Source organism: Tauraco erythrolophus, chromosome 11, assembly GCF_009769465.1.
Source record: "Tauraco erythrolophus isolate bTauEry1 chromosome 11, bTauEry1.pri, whole genome shotgun sequence".
NCBI lineage: Eukaryota > Metazoa > Chordata > Aves > Musophagiformes > Musophagidae > Tauraco > Tauraco erythrolophus.
This window is the reverse complement of record NC_141475.1, coordinates 3,808,595-3,831,407: the sequence shown is the minus strand read 5'-3', so window position 1 is coordinate 3,831,407 and position 22,813 is coordinate 3,808,595. Positions and strand designations below refer to the sequence as shown.

General features: G+C 44.9%; 1 protein-coding gene across 3 annotated transcripts in view; it reads right to left on the bottom strand.

Annotated features, from left to right (window-relative positions):
• DGKD (diacylglycerol kinase delta) overlaps nt 1-21,106 on the bottom strand; it is a 61,756-nt gene extending 40,650 nt beyond the window's left edge. For 2 of the 3 annotated variants that reach the window (XM_086618689.1, XM_086618688.1), the window contains exons 1-3: nt 20,951-21,106; nt 5,111-5,221; nt 4,348-4,428 (exon numbers count right to left, since the gene is read on the bottom strand). In XM_086618689.1, the coding sequence (XP_086474815.1) occupies nt 4,348-4,428; nt 5,111-5,221; nt 20,951-21,106 (348 nt within the window). The remainder of the gene's footprint in view (nt 1-4,347; nt 4,429-5,110; nt 5,222-20,950) is intronic. The other variant, XM_086618690.1, reaches the window with a different exon arrangement.
• Nucleotides 21,107-22,813: the final 1,707 nt, after the last annotated feature.

The window sequence follows — 22,813 nt, the reverse complement described above, 5'->3', positions numbered from 1 at the left end:
GTGTCCAGAGCAGCCTACTCCCTCAGAAAAAAACCTAAACAGATTGTTTGACATACGATTAATAGGATTAGTCCCTTCTGTGGTCAGTCTTTCTGAGCTATGTTCCACTTGCCACAAGCTGATTAGCTGTCTGCTTAAGGAGGAGCTGGGATAAGTTTCCTTCTGACGGCAGTGAAGTGGAGAGGCAGGCGCTGACTGCAATAATATGCCGTTTCCTGTCTGCAGCTGAGCTGAGAGGTACTTCCCAATAGAAAACGGTTTACAGGAGCTCAGGAGTTCAAGCTCCACCTCTTCCAGTGAAGAGCCTTTAACTACGGAGGAGGGGTCAACAGCATGGCTGTTGGCACTCAACAACATGCTTTGACCAAGCTTCACTTCCACTAAAGCATCAGAAAGACGACGTCAAACTACCTACATCTCTCTCCGCAGAGGGGAGCTTTCTCCTACAGGATCTCAAAGCTCTGAATAAGATGGGTTGGGAAGTGAACGTTGTAACCCATGCTATGTGAATGAGGGTGAAAGTCCACACCAACACGCCACCATTTTCTAGCAATAACTGGAAAACATTTACAAAAACACTACGTGAGAATCATATTGAAACACAAAATATGTACCAGGAAAGATCCGACGTCCTTCCTAGGCCTTCTCCTGTTGACGACAGGTGTTTTTCACTAGTATTAAAGAACACATATTTTAGGGTTTTTTCCCCTTTAGCTTTATACAAACCCTGCACAAGGCGGGAAGGGGTCAATGAACTGATAAGGACTCACTTCATCAGCTGCGCCAATTGCACTCAAGGCAGCAGCCTTAATTCAGTTGGCACCTTGTAGAAAAGAGCAGATCTTCAGCCAACACCAACCTGAGCGGTAAGAATCTGTTCACCACACAAGCATTTACAAAAACGCACCTAAGGCGATGACCCAAGGTCCTTTCCAAGACACTTGAGGAGACAGCTGTGGTGGCAAAGTGTTGGCCTGAGCAACAGACAACAGAGCAACTGGTGCACCCCCAAACCTCACAAGCTGCACAGGGGAGAAAGGGCATGCTCGATGGTTCAGGACCACGACACAGGTAAAGCAGTCATTTTGAGAGAAGTATGTCCAAAACCCAGGCCTCCTGGAATGATCTAGAGAAAAAACTATTCCAGGTTCAAAGTATGGAACTCATCCTCATCATGTATTTTGTTTTAACGCTCCTGGAGCAACTGCAGGCTAATGCATTAGACAGGCACATCAACCAATCAAATCACTGTGAAATTGCACTTTACAAGAAAAAAACTGTTCACAGAAACAGCTGAAGTCTCAGTGGGAAGACCCAATGTACCCAGTGTGATCCCAAATCATCTGCTTTTTAGAAATCGTAAGAGGCATTAAGTGTACAGCTGGGAAAGCTCTACTCAGAAGTTAGGGTCAGGCTTTGATCTCATCCATCCAATGCTGACAGTCTCTGTTTCGTAAGGAGTACAAATGTAGGCACACACTGACGGCAAGAATCCAGGCTAAAAGATGACCACCCTCTTTGAAACAAATGGGTCTAAGTACCAGGACAACATGGTTATCATTGAGTTTGTACCACAGCAGATCCTCTCTAAGGCCCTGTGAAAGACAAAAGCCCTAGGAAAATCCAGTGGTGCGAGACCTACACACCAGGTTCTAAGGGATCGTGCACGGAAAGAAACAGTCACTTACAGCCCGGACAACTCCAAAGAATTTATCTTGTAGACATATGACTTAGAAGGACAGAGATGGCAAAGATGTGATGGAACCAGCAAACATTGTATCTACAGTCCTACTGAGAGAAGGGAGGCTTGGCACAGGGCTGCTGTATGACTTGTTCCCAGAGTCTTTCTGCTAAATAACTCTGCAGCCACACTGTCTCAACTAAAAGAACAATAGCTAAACGTAAAGCTTTTCCTTACACCTCTCAGGGGACAGAGCTGTACAACATCTTAAGCTCAAAGGTGGCCCTAGTCAGATGCTCCCAGCTTATTCTATAGTCACGCACCACTAACTGGGTAGCAGCCCTGAAAACTGTCCCCAGTGCAAACAGGATACATTCACTCAAGAAACCTATGCAAGACCAACTAAGTAAACAACAGTGCAATCTGTTATTACTCACTCTTCTTTTTAGAGGAAGAGGTCTGCATCTTAGTACTCACTTTTCTCTCCCTCCAGTCTGCTGACAGCAAACAAATTGGCTGTCAGGTTTATGTCCTATGTAAAAGGTTTACTAATAGCTATATTTTTCCACCTTATTTCTCCATTTCTGCAACCTTTGTTAGCTCCAGGCTCTGGTTTTCTTCTCTCATGGCACCACCTCCCCACACTCCGCAGTGCCCTTTCGCCTCTTTCTCCTGTGACTGGTCACCCCTTATTACCTCTTTGCTTTGGTTTCACACTGCTAAGTGGTTTATTTAGTGTTCTTGTTTCATGTTTCCTTTGTTAGTAGCTTAGGAGCATCATTCACACAATCTGACCTCCAGAATCTATTCATTAAGCAGGACAGATGCCTGAACAGAGTATAAGTCTCCTCAGAAAGGAACTGAGCTGGGGAGATACACGGGGGAAACACAGTGCTCTCAAAGAAAACCAAAAGAAAACGGCAAGACTGCAAGGAGTCCAAAGCACTAACAGTAGTGGTGTGGCAGACTAAATAGCAGCAAGACTAGGTAACCTTTTGATTTTGTAAGGTTTTATAGCCCATGGTAAGCCACAGTCAAACCCCTCTCTAAGCCACGACAGAAAGAATACATAGAAATTGAGATGTTTTTCTTGAAGTTTACCTGAGCCCCATGATACAGTAATCAGTTGGAGACAGCGCAAACTGTACCTGTTACTTGAGTCTCAAAGCAATCCTACACTTTTTACCCCCTTAGGGAAGGCAGGGACTGGCAGAGCCTGATACCATAGTCATGGAAACAACTCTTTGCTGTTGGACTGAGAAGGGGCAATCTGAGAGAGCAAACAAGCTATTTCCTCCTCCTCTTGATGGAGATTAGATCTCTCCCAGCTATAACAACAAGCAAAACAGTTAACAGTGCATTTGCTTACCTTTGCAATCAGCGGTTATTTACCTATGGGAAAACTGAAGCAAGACTCAAGAGAAAACGCTTTATTAACAGGTAAATAACTTCACACTTGAAAAATGTATCTGCTACTGAAATCACTGCAGAATCCTTCTCTCTATGCACAAACACTGACACCTGATATCAGTATTTACTATCAGACTCAGAAGTGCCTCCTACTTGTCCAATTATGGATGCAGAAAGTGTTTTCAAACTTTAAGAAAGTGCTGGACTTTCATCTGGACATAGTGTGGGTGCCACAGATGCTTTTCACAGGTACTACAAAGCAAAAAGCTACAGCTACAGAACAGAAACATCCTTTGCTAGGTGTTGAAAGCTGTGGGTCACTGCTGCTGCAGCACAAGGCACACTGCTTAGTCTTGTTCACCACCTGCATGTCCCTATCCTGCAGGATCAGCTTCCTCCCTCCACCTGGACTGCTCCCCCCTTCACCCTGCCTTAGACCAACACTGCCTCCTTTCTCTGCACCCTTCCCTCTTCTCACCCTTTGGAGCCCTTCACAGGCTGCATGGAGGTTACTGCTGTTAGCCAACTCCGAAGCTCACATTGCTGCTTGACACTCACCCTGCATGGCTGCTGCTAATGGCTTTTTTCTGCACGCCAGGCGTTTCCCCCAGAACAGAGCTTGCAGAACACCTGCACCTCAAATACAATCATTTTTTTCTCCAAGTTACTAAACCTGAAGAAAATGAAGCAGTGACACCACATTTCCAGATTGAAAATATTTAGCACATATTCCACATCTAAAAAGTATCCTAAACCCAATTCCATAGTTATTTCTGTGCTACTTCTTTTTGTTCCACCTTTTGCTTTGCCACTATATATAGTGTGCATATACAAACACACATACAGCCACATACAAATAAAGTCAGAGAAAGAAGTTTACATATTTTACGGCCTGAAGGGAAAACTAAATTCCTTTAGCAAGATCTCCAGCATAAACATCAACGTCACCCCCAACTCCCTAGGCAGAACAAATTTTTCTGTCCCACCATGTAAATGGATTCTATCAAACCTTCCTAGCTTATAGGTAAGGAAATCCCTGAAAGCAAAGTTTTAACACTATACATAGTAAGCCAAGGTATTTCCCATGTGCATAGAGATGAGTTATGATGGAATGAAAAATAAGTTTAAGAGATTTTTATTACTTTTTTTAGTGAAAGAGGCTGTAAAGATCGTTCAGATGTTTTTAAACTCTGCAAAAGAGAAGGAATGTGGGGGAAAGATGCAAGAAGAAAGGAAAATAATGCAGAAAATCCTACCGTGAAGCTGTTGTTGACATTCTTAGTGCTGGATTCTGCCACACTGGCATCTGTCAGATCCACCTCATCAAAAATAATGGACTGCAAAGAAAAAATCCAAAATCCCAATGAATTACTGAATCCAATGTGTAAGCTGCAGACCCAAAGGGACACGGCTGTATATCTGCCTAGCACACTCTATCACAGCCTTTTGAGATCTGAACAAAAGGCCCAGCATCAACAACATGAAGGACTCGGAAGTCTAGTTCCATACACTGGGGCTCACACTTGCCTGTCTTCAGTCAGTGAACACGACGACTTTGTATTTTTATTAAGGGATGATTCTAAAAAAAAAATAATTGTAGGCTTTGTTCTTGTGAAAGGAGACAGATTTATATCTAGTTGACTATCAATTTATTAAACCAGATGTATGGCAGCTCTGATTTCATAAAGTCTAGCCTTGCTTGTCTCATATTTTCTCCCTTCTTTTCAGCTTCTATCAATTCAGAGCCCATTGCCTTCTAAAACGCACTAAGGGGGAAAAAAACCCGGAGAAGTCAGTATCACAGGTTCACATGATGCTTTACTTAAAAAACAAGGATTTCCAAGTGTGAGGCAAAACACAGGGATCTTCTAGTAGCTACAAAACCTGAAGACAGGTGCTTTCAAGAGCATGTGCTCTTTTCTTGCCTGAGGACTGCCTTCTCACGGACACCCATCTGCCTCCAAAGCTTCACCACTGACTTTCTTCCCTTGGACTGATACATTACTGTCAAGACCTTACCTTAGCAGTTTTTGCATAGTAGAGCGTTCGTCCTCGCAGCTTAAAATATCGTCTCTTCCAGCGCTGGAAGGAGCTGGTCTGTTTCATCAGCATCCCCTCTTTTATGATAGTCTACAAAACAAGGAGGAGAGAGAGGTGAAGCATATATGTTACAGGCATCTTTTATGCTTTCCCACTATATACCAGTACCGAAACAGACTGGGGTTTGAGATCAATAATCTTAGTGCCCTCTGCTGGAAGTGCTTAACAAATTCATTCAACATACATGAGCGAATTTAACAAGATTAAATCATCACAATCCATATCTACACCCAGGCGCGGTTTTATCCTTGTCTCCAGTGCTATCATGATACCCAAAAAGATAAATAACTTATGACTGAATGAGCATTTCAAAGTCTAACAGTGACTCAGGGAGCATAATAGTTAAACGCATTGAGGTCAGATTTCAGTCGTGGGTAATTGTGCCTTTCATTTATTTGGCATTTGATTACAAGCATATATGCACCACAGCGTATCTGTCCCTATCTCCAGTTCTGCCTCGTGAAATTATCAGCATCTACCTGGCACAGAGCTGGCAAGCTGCAGGCCCACAGGGTGCAGAGTGAAACTAGAGCTAATAAAGAGCTATATCCAACTCCAGCATTTGGTATTCTTCAGATAGTCTTGGCTCTGCCTCAGTACGCTCTGGCTGGCTGCCATTTCCCAGGGCTGGAGTGCCAGAACTGTCTACGCACACTGCTTTTTTTTTTTTTCCCTTTAACTGCTTTATAACTAGATTGACATACCAGCATACACAGTCCCATATGCTCACTCACATACTATGCATACATAGGGGTATATATTTACTCCACATGCACTTCATTCTACTTTGTCAAATAACGTCTGATCCCTTTGCCGAGGACAGATTTTGAATACCAACAGCTACACGAAAATAATCTTCAAAACCTGCAGCTTAAAAAGACAAAAGGCAGAAAAGTCAGAGCTGAGGGTTCAGCCTCAAATTGCTGACTGAAGCTATTACCTAGGAGCTGCAAACAGTGCTATGCCATGCCTCAGCACCACCAGAAACCTACTTCTCTCCCCAAGAAACAGCCTCCAGGAACCCACTTCTTGCTGAGAGAGCCCAATGCGATAAACACGCAGCTAAAACACAGGAAACAAATGGTCCGCCAATCTTGTAAGACAGGTTATGCTGTATCTTGATGCCAGGAAAATGACACAGCTTTAACATACCAGAGGTCTCAGTGTAACTCAGGCTTGTAACAGAGTCAGGTCACTGATGACTATCAATTAATTCACAAACATAGTGTTAAAGGTACACTGCCAGGCTACTACAGAGCACGAAATAAATACTCTTACTGATCCACAGGGTTTAGTGCGTTTTAGAAATCCTTTCCAGGGCACTAAACTTGTTTTTAAAACGCTATATATATATTTCTAATGCGGGTCCTTCCTTTTTGAAACAGCTGCAGATTTTAATACTTTCCACACACACTGGTCCTTGCCAAGCTCAGAGTTTCCTCAAAAAGAACTTGGAAAAAAAAACGCTGACTATAAGAAGAAACATCCGTCTGACAAAGTGTGCTCCTCTCTTGCTAGATTGATCCATCCTCAAACTGGCCTGAGAAATCACAGGGCCTGGACCACCACGGTGGTGCCCCTACTCACAAATCGGCTGGGAAGAGCAGGCTCCCGCATACCCCCAGATCGGAAAGACAGCTGCTGGCCATAGGATCCACTATATACCTTCCTCCACCATGATGGGAAAGAGAAAAGGGTGAGAGCTCCCCTGCCTCCAGTAAAAGAAACATCATCTACCTTGGAGGCTGGGACCTGGCCAGCAAAGCCGAACCTCACCGTTTCCCAGTACTCCATTTGACAAAGCCACCTGCATACTGGCAGAAATACCTGTCAGTGCTCAGGCAAACACCAACGTCGTGTGACTGGTTCAACCAGGAATCGCTGAACTCCACGGTAATTCCAGCAGAATGAAAAGAGATAATGAAAACACACAATCAAAGACTAAGCTCGTATCAAAAAACGGCCGCTTCCCATATCAGCTCCTCACACCTCTGAAGCAGCCGCCGAAAGATATCTTGGCACCTGTTTTCCACAAAACACAGCAGGGACACAGGTAGTTATACCCTCTAAGAAGCCGTAGGCATCTAGGAGCGGCTTTAGGATCCGGAAGTTAAAACCACTATAGTGATACCCAGAAACAAGATTTTAAACTAATTTAGAGCTGGTGCTATGCAAAGAATCCGAAACTCAACCATGATCTTAATCTGAAGCTTCGGTGTAAAAGAAAATGGAGTTCAAAGACGGACCCAACAGCATCCCTTGCTGAAACAATCCCGAAAGCGAGGCCAAAGCTGAAGGCACTCATCTGGAACTGGGAAAGGCACATTCAGGCTCCTGCTCTGCCACAGACTTTTTACGAGATCCCAATAAAGTAATTTCCACTCTGCACATCTCCATCTCCCATCTGCCAAGTGAACAAACAGTACCGCCCAACTCTGCAGAGTCTTACATATATATATACGTCTATCTGATGAGCTACTTTAACCTCCAGCACCTGAGTATCAAAGAGAAGCATAAAGCAACAGCATCTAAATGACAGTGCTAAAGTAATCACACATTTCTGCAGTTCACTTTCTACAGGGAAGAAAATCAGAAAGAGGTAAAAGATTCTCCAGATTAAGAGAGAAACACAGAGGGATCTTTTGTGCTCGCTGGTCAAACCCTCATATAATTAAAATATGAGACAGAGAAAGTAGCTACTGAACTCTGCAAAGCCCTGAACCGGAGTCAGAGAGGAATTAAAAGTCATGGGGAACACTCCCAGGATGCAAAGCCCAAAGATAACAAGTCAGCCAGAAGTCTGATCAAAAAATAGCAACTTGCAGGAGGAGATTTCAGAGCTCTGTTGCTATGCTTATCCACAGATATGCTTAAACCGGGGTCAGCCAGAGCCCTGCACTCCCTGGGCTCAGTCAGCGGCACTCTGGCTGCTCAAACTCCTGCCCAGCCCACTAGAACAGTAACTCCCAGCAAAATGAGGCCTCTGCCTGCCCTGGGCTCCCACAGCTCCCACCTGCCACACATCAGGCAGCTCCCCTCCCCTCGGCAGGGCTCACTCACCTCTGCACAAGACGTGCATTCCTCCATTCCTCTTTTAAACAGAACCCTCTTTTTTAAATTTTTTTATTTGTAACCAAAAGGCAACAATCCCAGAGGTCACCTTGCCCCTCCCTAAGTAGCAGTTTATGTCATTTGTCAGCCTCTACCTATAGAAAACCTCACAGCTACATAACTGAGACTTGAAAGGCCAGTGAGAAGCCAGCTCTTGCATGCACGCGCTGCTCAGAGAAAACAAGCCTCTGGTTCGGAGCTGCCCATCTCTGCACGAGAGCGGCTGTTCTATTTATAGGCATGCAGCTCAGTAAAGACTTTGGTGGCTTTGGGCGGAAAAGGCTGGAGATAAGATCAAGATGACTTTATCAAATGATTCAGACATTGCTGCCTTTCTCCTCCTCTATTTTAATTTTACAGCCAAAGGACTTGCTACTTGCAGGGGAACACAACTGAAGCAAATTAACTGGGGAAAGGACCTGACAGCAAAGTGACATCAAATGAAATAAAAAGAGAGAGCTGAACAGTTATTTCTGCTCACCAGCCTCTCTGTAGCTTTTTTAATTGAAGATCTACTCTGATCAGATTACTAGGCAAGTAACTCATCAAGACAAAAGTGAAATTACTTCTCCCATAACAAAAAAAGAGAGTTCAATCTATTTTTAGTGTCATATATTGGATCCTATGGGAAAAGCTACTGCCCTGAAACATCATGAGGTTTGATTATGCACATCCTATCAAGGGTAAATATAAAAATTGTTTGTGATGGAACTATCCAGGCTGCTTTCTATCCAGCTGAATTTCTCTCCAGCTCGGTGTCCTGTGCTGTGTCCCTCCACGGGCAGACAACACTGTGAAAAGATGGGAGTATCTTCTTGGACTGAGCCTAAAATGGTGGGCTACTAGTTACAACAGTGATCCCCTTCTATCATATTACAAGACAGTGTAAAAAAGGTTACTGAACAAACTGACAATTTAAAGCAACCCTGCACATAGCAAAGAGTCTTAAGCGTCTCTGCAAAGAACATGAACAGGCAGCTAAAAGGCAGGGCCTAGGAAATTTCTAGCATTTTGCTATTTATCTTTGGCCTTGAAAAAAAGCAACTTCCTGCAGAAAAAAATTTAGTTCATGGCAAGCAATACACAACCCTCCCCCCCAACTCATCCCCTTTTAAAACTTGACATTTAGGAAGAGAAATAACATGTTCTCAGATTTCTCCTGTCAAAATGGGTGCAGGGTTTAGGCCTAATCCTGAACTGACGAAATAAAAGTTTTGCCACTGACCTCAATGGGAATGGTTTCAAACAACTCAGAGAACTTAAATTAAGGACTTAAGACAGGGAGAGCCTTGTGCTTCACCACTTCCCCTTCAGGCAGTCCCACCTTGTAAGAACTAGCAGCCACACGATTAACAGTAGTCATTCACAAAACCAGCAAGACACGGTCGTAGTTTTTGCAGCATTACTTGTCTGAGCTGTCTCGGCATCCAGTAACCCACATCAGGAGATCAGAGCGCCAGCCTACACAGATGAAATGCTTTCTATACTGATAACATGAACGATTCTACTAAAAAGTTAAGAACGACCACGTCGGATTTCAGCTGCTTTCACGCTGCATCCCTTGTTCTCCTGCACGCAGTACTGCTTACGACGCGAAACACAGGAGTAGCCCATCCTTTCCTGAAGCTTAAGCCTCTTGCCCCATTTGGAAGTAGGGCCCTTGATATAACCAATTTCCTCATGTGGAAAACAAAGACCCTATTAGCCAGACTGAAGGCAACTATCAACTGTACCCAGCTGTCAGGCTGGCAAGCGTCCTTTGGCACAGGGAGGCTCCAAACTGTGTTTGATATAGATGGAGGAAGAACAATGCAACCTATTTTACAGCTGAGATCATGACATATTCTTAGGGGAAGTTATTCAGTGTAGTATATCTGAAACAAGAATTCTGCTCCACTGATATTTCTTTCCAGTTCAGAAAAAGAACTGTGTACAAGGTAAAAGCAAAATCATTCAAAACTATCTAAACAGCAACTAAAGAATCCCAAATACCGAAGTCCTCCACATCTGGATTTCTCTGTTTTCCATGTGCCTTCAGAATGTAAAAACTTCAGGGCACAGACTGTTGTTATTTGCATGTACTATAAAACTTTGAGTAGGGTGCTGATGCCAAACAAAAAATAACTGACTAAAGAAAGTATCAAATGCACAGAGAAGGAGAAAACAAAATGAAAAAGCACATGCGGAACCAACAGGCTATCTTTGTATATACTTACTAAGGAATTTTACAGGCAGCTGATCCCCAGGGACCAAGAAACCTCATCTAGTCACTGACTTGGGGTAACTTGTGGCAAAAAAGATGGGAGCAGATCTGCAGTCACTTAAACACGGCAAGATAGATAGTCTTGCCACGCTAGGGCAGGTACAGATCTGGAGTGCTGTACCTTGTTGCGGGTACGTCACTGTTCTTGGGGACGCAGACACCCGCTGACATAAAAGCTCTTTGTGGTTATAAACATGGAACTAATCATTTATTTAGAAATCAAATTAAATACAGAAAATCCAACAAAGAAACTACAGGAATAAATCTAACCGACCCCATAGAACAAGACATGAAAGGTCAAGAGGCTAGGGGTTAACAAGCTAATCCAGAGCAACATCCTTCCACCAGACAGTGGTCACACCCTGGAAATTAACTCCAGGAAGGCTACAGGGGGGAAACGTGGATCAGTAAAGCAATTCTAAGTATAGGACACACAGAGTGCTATACAGATCTATAGGGGAGCACAAGAAATGTACAGGTTGTGTAGTCCTGTTTGGGAATTCTACATTAAATGCGCTTGGCTCTTGCAAAAGTGAAAATTGCATTAAGGTTTCTTCCACTGGTATCAAAAGGACAAGACATTCTGTGAACTCACTGCAACAAAAAGACTCCAGAAGAGGGGAGAAAGAAAAGAAAATCCGAGGTCAGCTGCAGGAATTAAATGTCAAGATAGAACCCAGGGTTGTGAGTCAACAACCCAGTAAGAGAAGCCGAGTTCTCCACTGATGAAGGGGGTACTGTCTAAGCTTTCAGTGTATGTTGTTTAATACCATTTTGTTTTAATGACCTACGCTTCATAAACCGGGAAGACGCATGTCGGGTTACAGCACAGAACTCTCTACAACCACACGGGAAAGCCTGCAAAATCTCCCCTAACAACCATCCTCTCAATCCTCCCTCTTTTCTAACCTCCAGCTCTGCTGAATTAGCTGGGCTCTGCATACCCAGTGAGCAGTGAGCTCGGCCAACAGCTCTCCGCACAGCCTCTCTGCGACTACGAAGACAAACAGAATTCAGAGCAGCAGGCAGTGATCCGTCCACAGTGTAGCTGAGATGTCACTGAAACAGGAAATGCAAGCTTATTCTCCGAATCGGCAGTGAAAAAAAGGAGTCTGTATCAAAGAAAATACTGAAACAGCTCGAGTTAGAATCTGCCTTGGCACAGATAAACAAACGCTCAAACACTTCATTCTTCATTAGTTACTGCTGCAACCAGTAAATAAATAATAGGTCTTTGAACAAGCTTCTTTTCAATACCATGCTCAGCTGCCATTATTGTGAATGATTCTCTTCTAAAAGAGACGAGCACTCATAGACGTAAAGCGAACAAATTAACAAAGAAAAACACATCTGAAAGCACGCGGAAAGGTTGCACGTATATGGAAAAGGAAATACAACATACCAGCATATCATCACGCAGCTCCCTGGTAAAATGAGCTCAGTCAGAGTGCTCCAAGCACAGTACTTAAAATAGATGAATACTCTGGTCAGCTACTTAGAAGAGAGAATGAAAAACATACCAGTACACTCTGATTCAGGATAAGTTAGTAGCTGGACAACTCCTGGCACACTAAGTGCTTAAGCCCTCAGTATGCTTTCCATAGGCTCCAGGCATCCTTCCCAAACACATTTATCACGAGAGGGGAACTGAGCACGAAGCTCAAGTCATCCCAGCAAACTATAGGAAAGCTAGAAGATAAGGGCTCAAATCCGTACAGAAAGATAACCAAAGCCAAAAAAGCAACAGTTAAAAACTACCTGAAAACTTTGGAATAGAATAAAATTCTAAAAGGTACTAATTAAACGTGAACTTTATACATTTAAGTACAAACATAAAAACCAAGTTGTTATTTTTACTACCACCTTAAATTACACATACACAACTACACCCTTTCCTTAGGCCACTTTCTCCATACACAAAAAGCATCAAAACACGTTACCTGCTGTAAAACCTTCAGCTCTGAGACATGCCTATCACACAGCTATGCACCAGCACCACAGAATTTCCCATATTAACTCAGAAGCACATGGCTCTGCTGCTGAAACACAGCAATATAACTGCATTTTGAATCACGGCGTCGAACGCAGAACGCTCTAGTGTCACAGCCTGTCACTAGAGCTTCAACAACACTCTTATTCACTCAGAGAGAGATAAGTTATTGCCAAAAAATGCTACTGCCCATCTAAGCCCACCCATTCGCTACACCAGCAGGTAGAATGAGCCAGGCACTTACCATAGTGGCATGTCAGGGCCATTTGATACGACAGTATGAGGCTGGGAAGGCACGACTGGTGCTATCACAAGAATAGCGAAAGTAAGGGAAAGCATATCCAGAATACAGCTGCGGATCTCATCCTCGCAATCATAACCACCTCATCCTTCCCATACTGCTAAATGTCATGGAGATCTTGGCCAAGTAGGAAGGAAAAGCCAGCAGAAAGTACTGGTACAAGAACTTCAGACATAGGAAAGTGAAAGTTATACCTTGAGGAAGAAAACTGAATCCTCTGCCCTTGTGTTGAGGAGGCTGAGAGAACGACAGCTTCCTCCCACTGTGTCTGGATTCCCATCAACTCTGCTACTGAATTCTGCAAGGAGCCTTATTTGGTAGCAGCTGGTAGATGCAGGGCCAAATCCTGATCCCTTTGCTCCAACTGGTATTCCAATGGGATCACACAGTTGAGAGCAGAAAGCAGCTTTTGGCCTTCTGCCGTTTAATTAATACTTAAGGTATCTTAGAACTTATTTTTATCTCATCTGTAACAATTGCCGTTATCAGATTTTCCATATTTATGTATTAAACAACCTATGCTTTTAAGTTTTTTTTTCCTCATCCATTTTACGTAGTTTTTAAAGGATACTCCAAAGTTTTTAATTTGTTTTTCCATTTTCCCTGTTTTAACGTCCTGCAAATACCTTTGACCACGCCAAGACATCTTCATCAGCACCAGCAACAACAAGGAAGATGAGCACAGCCCAGGGAACACCATTTTGTTAACTTTCAGCTAAACAGAGCAGAAAGAGCTGGCGTGAGTTCCCAGAATACTGATTTTTAATAAAACCTCAGCGATAGATGTACACATTCAAAAACAGTGCTCTGACCTGCCTCGGCAGAGAGCAGTTTGAAAAGCAGACAACATGCCCTCCCTATTTTGTCAGCCACACTTCTGTCTTTGAAGAACCAGCGAAGGCGGCTGTCCCACAGGTCAAGACATTACCCCCGAGCTTGCAACACCTGCCTCAGCTCCCAGCTTCCCTGGGGACATCCTGTGTGATTTTGTGCATTTGATACAAGAAGTATGTATCTCAATTCCCTGTGTGGGAAATTGAGGTGATATCACCTCTCCCCACTAGAATATTACACGGCTAAATTTATTAAAACTTGCAAGACTCAAATACAGTATGCTTGATGCAAACATTATGTAATCAAGACGGTGTTTCCTTTTTCGAAAAAAGCAAACCACAACATCAGAATAGGCATCAGATTTAAAACTTCCCAACTCAGCAACAAGACCGTGAGGGAATAAAAAGAATCCTCTAAATCCAAACGGAGTAATCTCATATAAATCAATTACTTAAGTCAGCAGTGGTAATTTTTTAGCCAGGCAAGCCACTTTTTTTTACCTTTGGATGAAAGGAGGGCAGCAGGCTTTGGATCTCCTCTGTATAACTGCTTCCCTGTGCACGTGTAGCCCAGGGACTGCAGACAGTAGGCACCCGACCCTGCGGAAGCACTGGACTGCTGCTGCGGAGGTGCAGCACTGCTGAACCCGGCACGCACAACAAGCCCATTGCTCTCCGGAGTGCTTTATATAAAGCACGCGAGAAGGGTACACGGAAGATGGCAGCTGATGTGGCTCACTGCTGCTGCCTCAGCTATTTGTCTGCCTGAAGCTGAAGTGTCCCTGGACAACCGTCTTGCAGGACTGCAGAATCAAACAGGGGCATCTCCTTTCTTTCCGAGACACTTAGATAAATTCTTAATGAAACAAGAAGCGACAACCACTTAGTGGGGAAAAGGCGGGGAATAAATGGATTAAGCAGCAGAGAGCTAATAAAAACTCCTTTAAATAATAGCTTATGCATTTGAAACCTTGAAAAAATATATTCCAAGAGGAAGATGCTTTTCACTTGGACGGTACTTTACCCTGAAATTTCCGATGCTGCTGTGACGTTATCTAGTGCAAACCTTAAGCTTTCAAGGAAAGGGAATACAAAAACCTTTCTTTATCTCACTTCTGCTTTCTCTTAGGTATACAGGTATATCTGCTATTTTAGAAACAATCACATTGGATTTGTAATTAAAGAAGGTAAAGTTCTGCAGTGTCTTACATGGCATACTGGATTTTCTAATCAGGTCATCCAGAGAAAGACATTTTGCAGTTTTCATTTATAATCCAGTACTTCTCCAAAGTAAAATATCAACTATTTTTTTCTGTAAAAACAGGTTTTGGGTAGGGGGAAATACTCTAAATATCTGACTTAGTTTTATTAAAAAAAAAAAACACAACAACAAAACAAACCTTTCATACCCATTTTGGTTTGTCTCTAATTCTATTTGAGAGAACAACTGATAGCCTGGCAATGTACTTTTTGTCAATGTAGTCTAAGTAAATCCATGTTCTCAAAACATGTAAAAGTTTAATGTTAGCTCTTCAGTTCCTGGAACCTGAACTATAGTTAGAAAGAATGAGAAAATCTACAAGTGTGTGTGGTTTTCTGCTTTGTTTTGTGGGTTTTTTTTAAAAAGGAAGTAACAGCTGTTGCTTTCACATAGCATCCAAAACTCTCCAGCAGCGAGGCAAACTTACAGTACACCAGTGGTAACAGAGTGCTGGGAGGCTTCCCAAATTTTCTCAGAACAGTTGAGTCTGAAGAGCACGCAAAACATAACGTAGATTGAGTTAAGGGACAGGAACATTCTTAGGTACTGTGGCCTAAAATCCTACCTTTTTCCTTAGTACTCAGAAAAGGAACTAGTCTCCCCGTAGTGTTAATCTAAGAAAACTCACGTCCTTAAAACCTGCGCTCAAATGTTCAGTTCCAATTCAATCACAAAAACTTCTCTTTTGCAACCATTATCTCTCTTTTTCAGCAAAGAGCTCCCAGTTTCTACCTGGACTAAAGCATGAGCCACTTCAATTTATGACATTTGAAGCTCCTAAAATGTCCTCTTTTAGACATCCTGGTGAAAGGCAGCATAACCAAACCAGACAGACGTTTTAGTATGTTTTAGTGGAAGATGCAACAGACACAACACGAATTAAGCCATAAATTCCTGATAATTCCCTCCTCATTTGTTGCATATTTCTTTTAAATTGTCTCTTTACTGAAATGCATTACTTCTTATCATAATATTTTTTTCAACACTTGTATCAAACCAATAAACTGCTCGGTTTCCTCACTCTAATCTAATCTGAGAAAACCTTAAAACATTTGCCCTCCAGAAATAAAAATAAAAGTTCTTTACCTATAAAAATGACATTTTATCTATTAGGTAACACAAGAAGCAACAAAAAGAGCTTTCTTCAGTCACTCACGCTGCCTACCATATATTTGAGAACTCGGTTTAGTCTCCTCTAGAAACTTGCACAAAATCAAGGAGAAACATTTTGTTTCCTCCTGTTTTTTCTTGCCTGTACGCTTCAGGGTGGCTCCTACACCTCAAAGCTACTAATCAGAAAGAGAATCACAACCTTAGTGCAAAAGTTATCTATACCACAGACTGCTACACAGCACAGAAATCGGAAACTCGCTAGTTCAGATACCAAACAAAGCCTGTACACCGCAGCACAAAGCTCAGTACCAGTTAATTTATCCTGCTTTTCACAGTATAAATTAACCTGACTGATCTCTGCTACTTGAGCTGGAGAGCTTTCAATATTGCAGAAAGTTTGGAGGGCTGCTCGCTCTGTTTGCAACTCTGTTGAAATACATACTGCAAACTTGTCTTCAAAAGTTCACGGCAATGATAAATGGTTCTAAAAACTAAAATACTACAGAGAAAACACTCACAAAAGTAATCAGAAGTCAGACTGAATTAGTCTAAACAAGAAGTCCTCCTGATGCCACCCAAGGACGCTGCTGAAATCCTGTCTGGTAAACAAACCAAGATCTCAACATACCAAAGCTGGCACGCTGGAAATCACCCCTAACTGATGAATGAAATGAGAAGATGGCCTATTCATCCACTCTTCTGCTTTCTGAGGTGTGTAATGGGATGCTTGCAATGAAAGGTCAAGTGTAAAGAAAGAAGCGTGCTTTACTGTCAGAGCCCATAAAAAAGGTGCAGCGCTCCTCTGTTTCACATCCTCATCTCCCAGGACCACTTTTGGTATTACTGTGACTTCATCCGCGCCAGGTGACGACTGAGATCATACCACCACTTCAGCTGATTCCAGCTGAGTCCTCAACACTACTTAGAAAGTGGGAGTGAGGCTCCTGCTGTTGCCTCTCCTCATACACATCATCTTTCTCTTATTTTAGTTCATCTCTTTCCTAATTCCCATCCATTCCAAAACACTTTGCCTTAGTTGACCAATAGTTTCTCTAGCTGCACCAATGCCAGTCTGACACCAGGAGAGGGGCTAAAAGCAGCGTACTATGAAGCCTGATGCTGGTGTAAGTCCGGCAGGTCCCAAAATGGCTGAACAAGCACTCTATGCAGCCTGTGTTACACTACCAGCTATACCTGATGATATGAGGTTTTTCCTTTGCCCAGAATAATAACCATTAAGAGACCACTAAACAAACTTCTCTCATACCTTCTTCTCTTCCTCAAAAATTCTTTCTAGCTAGAAACAAGTAAGTACATTAACACATACTATGTCACTTTCCAAGCACTTAGCTTTCCGCTCCTCCTTCCCCTGCCCTGTATCTTCAGAAGGGACAGACTTTTCAGCTAAACAGATGTGATCTATGATTAGCCTTCAAATGTCAAAGTCACAGCACCTATACACCCACTCCATGTCAAAGTCACAGCACCTATACATCCAACAATTCTATTTGCCCCACAGAATTACCACACCAACATATTTCAGTCAAACACAGTTGGGCAAACTGTGGGCTTAGAAACAACTTCACTGAAGTTTTACGGGTTTGTAAGCAAGCGCCTTTATTTTACAGCATTTCTTGGGAAAACAGTTGACAGGACTACAGGAAGGAAACTGTATCTTCAAAGTGTCTGTGACTGTGACAAACAAATTCAAAGGAGCTCCATGGCTATAGCTGTGGTAATAGTAAGCTTCCATAGTGATTTAAGTGTTCTTACAGGCATCGTCTTGAGCTAACTACAGCAAAAGATGTGGTTAGAAGAGATTTATATCCTCAGGGCACAGCGAAAGTCTGCCTGCATCTCTTACTGTCACTCTGACGGACCTGCTCAACAGCTTTTACAGCTTATGGTAGTCTGCGCTCTGTCATTCAACAGACAAATTCAGAATTAGGACTGCCTTTACAGAGGAAGCAAGCTCCTCAAAGTCTCATCAGAACTATGATTACTCACAAAGTTGTCTTTGCTCCTTGCCCCAAGGGCAAGGAAAAAGTACACATGCAGCAGCACGCAGAAAAGATGATGACGAAACAAAAAGACATCAACAAATAAGAGAACAAATCAATCCTTAATATCATAATACCTGGGCTTACTCGGAAAATTTGACACTGTTTAGATGAAGGTCTTCTGCAGATTAACACACAGGAGGCTTAATAGCTGCAGACAATATCTGTTTATAATCCTTGTTCTTAGCATGTTTATGTTCGCATAGCACAAATGGCTGATTTAGGCTTTTTCCAGCCATGCTGACGCAGGAAGTGATGTAAAACAAGGCAAATGATTAAGTAGGGACATGGGCATGTGTTCTGCTATATTAAAACAAAAGTAAAATCCAATGCACCTTTTACCTTAGCATCTCTAACACCCGGCTGTAGGCAAAAGTTCCTAGTCTAGCACTGAGAAATCTTGTCCTAGCTCTTATCACAGACACCAATGTATAGATATTAAAGTCAGACTATGGCATCCTTCCTCCCTTCTCACACGGGACCCCTGCCACAAGTGGTATTAAGAAACCACAAGGTTCATCCAATCTCCAGCAAGACAAATTTCTGATATTCACCACCCTGTGCATGGGAAAATATCTCAAAAGGCTTTTTTTTCCCACATATTAACAGACTAGATCAGGTCACCTGGTGCTACAGAATGGCCGAGATCTGCTTGATACACCGAACATCAACCCATTTAGAGGATTTCACCATTTCTTGTTGTGGCCAAAAGAACCATGTCACTCACACAGCTCAGGCCCTCAGTGCCTTAACCCAAGAAGCGAGCAACAGAGCCTAGCAGATGGAGGAAGCAGCCCCGCCATGTGTAATGAAGTGAGCGCGCGGTCCTCAAGTGTGACCATACTTTTTCAGGGGGGTTTTCGGAACTGGGACCAACATAGCAAAACGACGACAAGCAGCAGAATGATGATACGTTATGTGTTTGAAAGACAGACAAACTAGCCAGCAGAAGAAAGATGCCTATGAATAATGCTTCAGGCACCGCACCATGCACAGACATTTACTCTCCTTCGCTATGAATACAAGATAAGCAACACTGAGCTAGCAGCATCTGCACTGAGCAAGCCTCCTGCATCCACGCAGCAGCAGCTGTGCTTGCCTATGCTTGAGACCATAGGAAGGTAATGGCAGAAAAATAACTAACCTGGTATTTCTAAGCAGAAACACATCACACAACAATCCAAGACTTTAACAGCTATAAAGAAAAATCATGCAGTTACCATAAAAATAGTACAGAAGAGGGCAACTCCCTATGGGTGGTTCCTAGCCTAAGGCCGAAGGAAATCTTCGCATCTTCTCTTACAGTAACAACACAGAGGAACTACAGTTGTAGTTACAGAACACCGTTACTGCCTCCAAAAAACGCATTCTTGTTCCAGAACGAGACACGGAAGGGTAAAACCTGACTGGGCCAAGGGAATCAGGGCAGAAAGGATTGTTACCTGACCAGGGAGGCAAAGCAGGGCAGAAAAAGCTGGGAACAAAGACTAAGCAGCCACAAGATCACTATTTCACCAGACAGGAGACTAAACATTATTACATGGCTACAGAAAGGGAAAATAACACAGTACAAGATGGGGAAAATTGAGATGCGACCATGAAAAGGATGGGAAGATACTGAGGGTACACACTGACTGTAGAGGACACCAGTGGGCACTGCACCTTTCAGAGCACAGAGCTCTGTAGATGAGGCAATGACTTGTCGCATGTCCAACAAGGCCACAGGAGGGGAATTAGGAAGGTGGTAGTGGAGGAGGGCACAACGTGACAGATACAGCTGTGCAGGGGCCCTCAGGGAAGGCACAGGGAGATAGACAGGGAGTACCTGGCAACTCTGATATGGAGAAAAAGGGAAATGCAGCTTCAGGTGGCTGTGAGGGACAGGGTGTTCTTGGGGGTCAAATATCAGATAATGAGGGGGCAGCCCTCGGGTACAGGAGCTCAAATCTGACTTGAACGACTCTGAGAAAATATTACAGGAGTAGAGAGTAAGGAAGGAATGAGGTAAGACAGGGTCCTGCAGAGTCTGGGCACACTGATCATCAAAGCTCCCTGGCAGGTCTGAACCCGGGCACTGGGAACAAGGTGGCCTAAGCTGGGCTGTGGGGAGGGTAAATTGAGGAGGTTCCTACACGGCTTTAGGGAGAGAGTTTGGGGATGGTACCTGCTGGGTGGCTGCGGGCAATTCCAGGAGCCCCTAAGAGCGGTTAGGGGGTCGTTGGCAGACCCCGAAGGGCATTTAGGGGGTAGCTGTTGAGAGACACCCGAGAAACAGTATTGTTACGGGGATCTCTGAAGAGCAATCGGAGGTTCATGAAAAGCTCTTGAGGGGGCATTGTTAGCAGATCTCTGAGGGGCGGTTCGGGGCTCGCCAGCACGTCCCTGAGGGGCTGTTTGTGTGGGGAGAATCTCCGGCAAGTCCCTGAGGGGCGGCTGGGGAGGGGAGGCGCGAAAATGGCCGCGTCCCTGAGGGGCGGTTTGAGGGGTCGCCCGCAGGGCCCTGAGGGGCCGTGTGAGGTGGTCGCCAGCAGCTCCCTGAGGAGCAGGGTATGCGTGTCGGGGGAATCGCCGGCAGCTCCCTGAGGAGCGGCCCTGAGGGGGTCCCTGGCAGGCACCCCCAAGGGAGGTTTGAGGGGGGTCTTTCGGAACTCCCGGGGGCGGGCTGGGGTCGCCGGCGGGCGCTTCCCACAGCAGCGGCGGCGCAGGCCGTGCCGGGCAGGAGGGGGAGGCGGCGGCGGCGGCGCTGAGGGAGAACGCAGAGGCAGAGCCGGCCGCAGCGCTGCCGGAGCCCAAGGCCCTGCCCGCGGCCCCCGCCCGCCGCACGCACCTTCTGGCGGATTTGCCCGGACGTAGAGACTTTGCGGATGAGTTTCTGCGGGGAGCCCGGCTCCTGCTCCGGCTCGCTGTCCGACGATTCCTCCGCCGCGGCGCTGGCGGCGGCGCCCGCCCCGGCCTGGGGCTGCGCGGCGCCCGCCGCCGCCATGCTGCACGGTGCGGGGCGGCGCGGCCGGCGCCCCCTCCCGCCGCGCGCCGCGCTCTGCAGCGCCCGCCGCTGCGGCGCCCCCTGGCGGCGGCGGCGCCGCGCGCCCGATGGCGCAGGGGGGCGGGGCCCCGCGGGGCGGGGCGGCTTCCACGGCCCGGGCCGGGCCCCCGGCTGCTCGGTGCGAACCGAGACAAGCCCGCCCGCCCGAGCGCCGCTCACACCGGCCCCTGCTCGGTACAAGCACCCTCGCGGCGGTTTGCAGCCAGCGAAAAGGTTTTCAGCTCGGACCTCTCTGCCGAGGTGAGCCCAAAAGCTCACAGGGATCTCGCTCCCCGTTCCCGCAGCCGTTTCTAGTGCTCCGCCTGTTCCCCGGGACTTAATAAAATACTGTGGGTAAATTGTTTCTGTAACGCCCCAACCAGCTCCAGCGACGGGGCAGCACGGAGCGTTTCAGCTGGGATAGCATACAGATGTACGAGGGGAAAGTGTTTGTTACGGAACCAGTCCCGGCTGCAGACCGCTCAAGCATGGAGGCCACGTCTGTGCTAAAAGCTCTGTTCAAAAGCGGCAGTTTCAGAGATGCTGTCCCTAAGGGAGCGCATCCCTCTCCCGGAGCTGGCAGGCTTTCTATCAATGGAGTCCCACTGCATCAAAGGCACAGGGTCAGGAAATCGGATCGCTCTCCCCCAGCTGTAAAAAGGAGTAGCAGGCTACAGGTCCGACCTGGTAGAACATCAACATACCTCAGAACCAGAGAAAAAAAGAAAATAAAAGGCAAACAGTTCCATCTAGAAACCTCTTCTCTGCTAACGGAGGTCAGCATCTGTTGACGGAAGGGCAGAAGAATAAAAGTCCAATCTGGCCTGCAGGATGGAGAGCTGAAGGAACCATCAGAAAGCCCTCACTCTCCAAGCAAACGTCCAGCATGGGCTAAGTAAACGGACCATGTCTGAAAGTGCTTTCCTAAGCCCAAAAGAATTAATAACCATTTTGACTCCTCCTCATTGCACAGCAGAGTGCACTGCAATTTTGTTACACAGCTTACAGAAGTCATCACCACGGATGAATTTGAGAGGAAAGTCAGGCAGTGACAGAGGTGCCTCACAAGGATGACATATAAGAAGAAAAAAAAAAAAAAAAAAAAGGAGTCAGCCCTCTAAATTAACTAGTTCCATACTTACAGGTCCAGTAGGCAGGAACAGCGAAGGAGACACCTCTGTGGAGGAAGCCACACTTTGAGGCAAGTCTGGGAGATTGTCACACACTATTCCACTCTCCTCCTTTTAGCATCTTAAAAGGATTTCCTGAATATCAGCTCTCCGAGACCACCATATTTGCTACCAGCAATTTGTTCAACCTTACTGTATCAGTGTGTTCTTCTTCAGCCATCAAAAAATCAGCACAAAAAATACCAGGACAATCATGAGAAAAGCCTTCCCAGAAATCCAGGTGCAAAAATGCCTAACTCTCCCTGAAACCCAAAATTGAAACCATACAGGAATTATACTGCCCATGAACACCCACGGGGTTCCTTTAGCAGCAAAGCACACACTGCTCAGAAAGAGCAGAGCAAACATACTGTCTCTGGCAATCTCACCTAAGGTGAGAAAGCTGTGACACACCGACCAACAGGTGGTATTAGGTGAGAGCACTGACCAAATTCTGCAATCAGCTGTGGTCTTAATTCACTGCTTCTTAATCAAGACC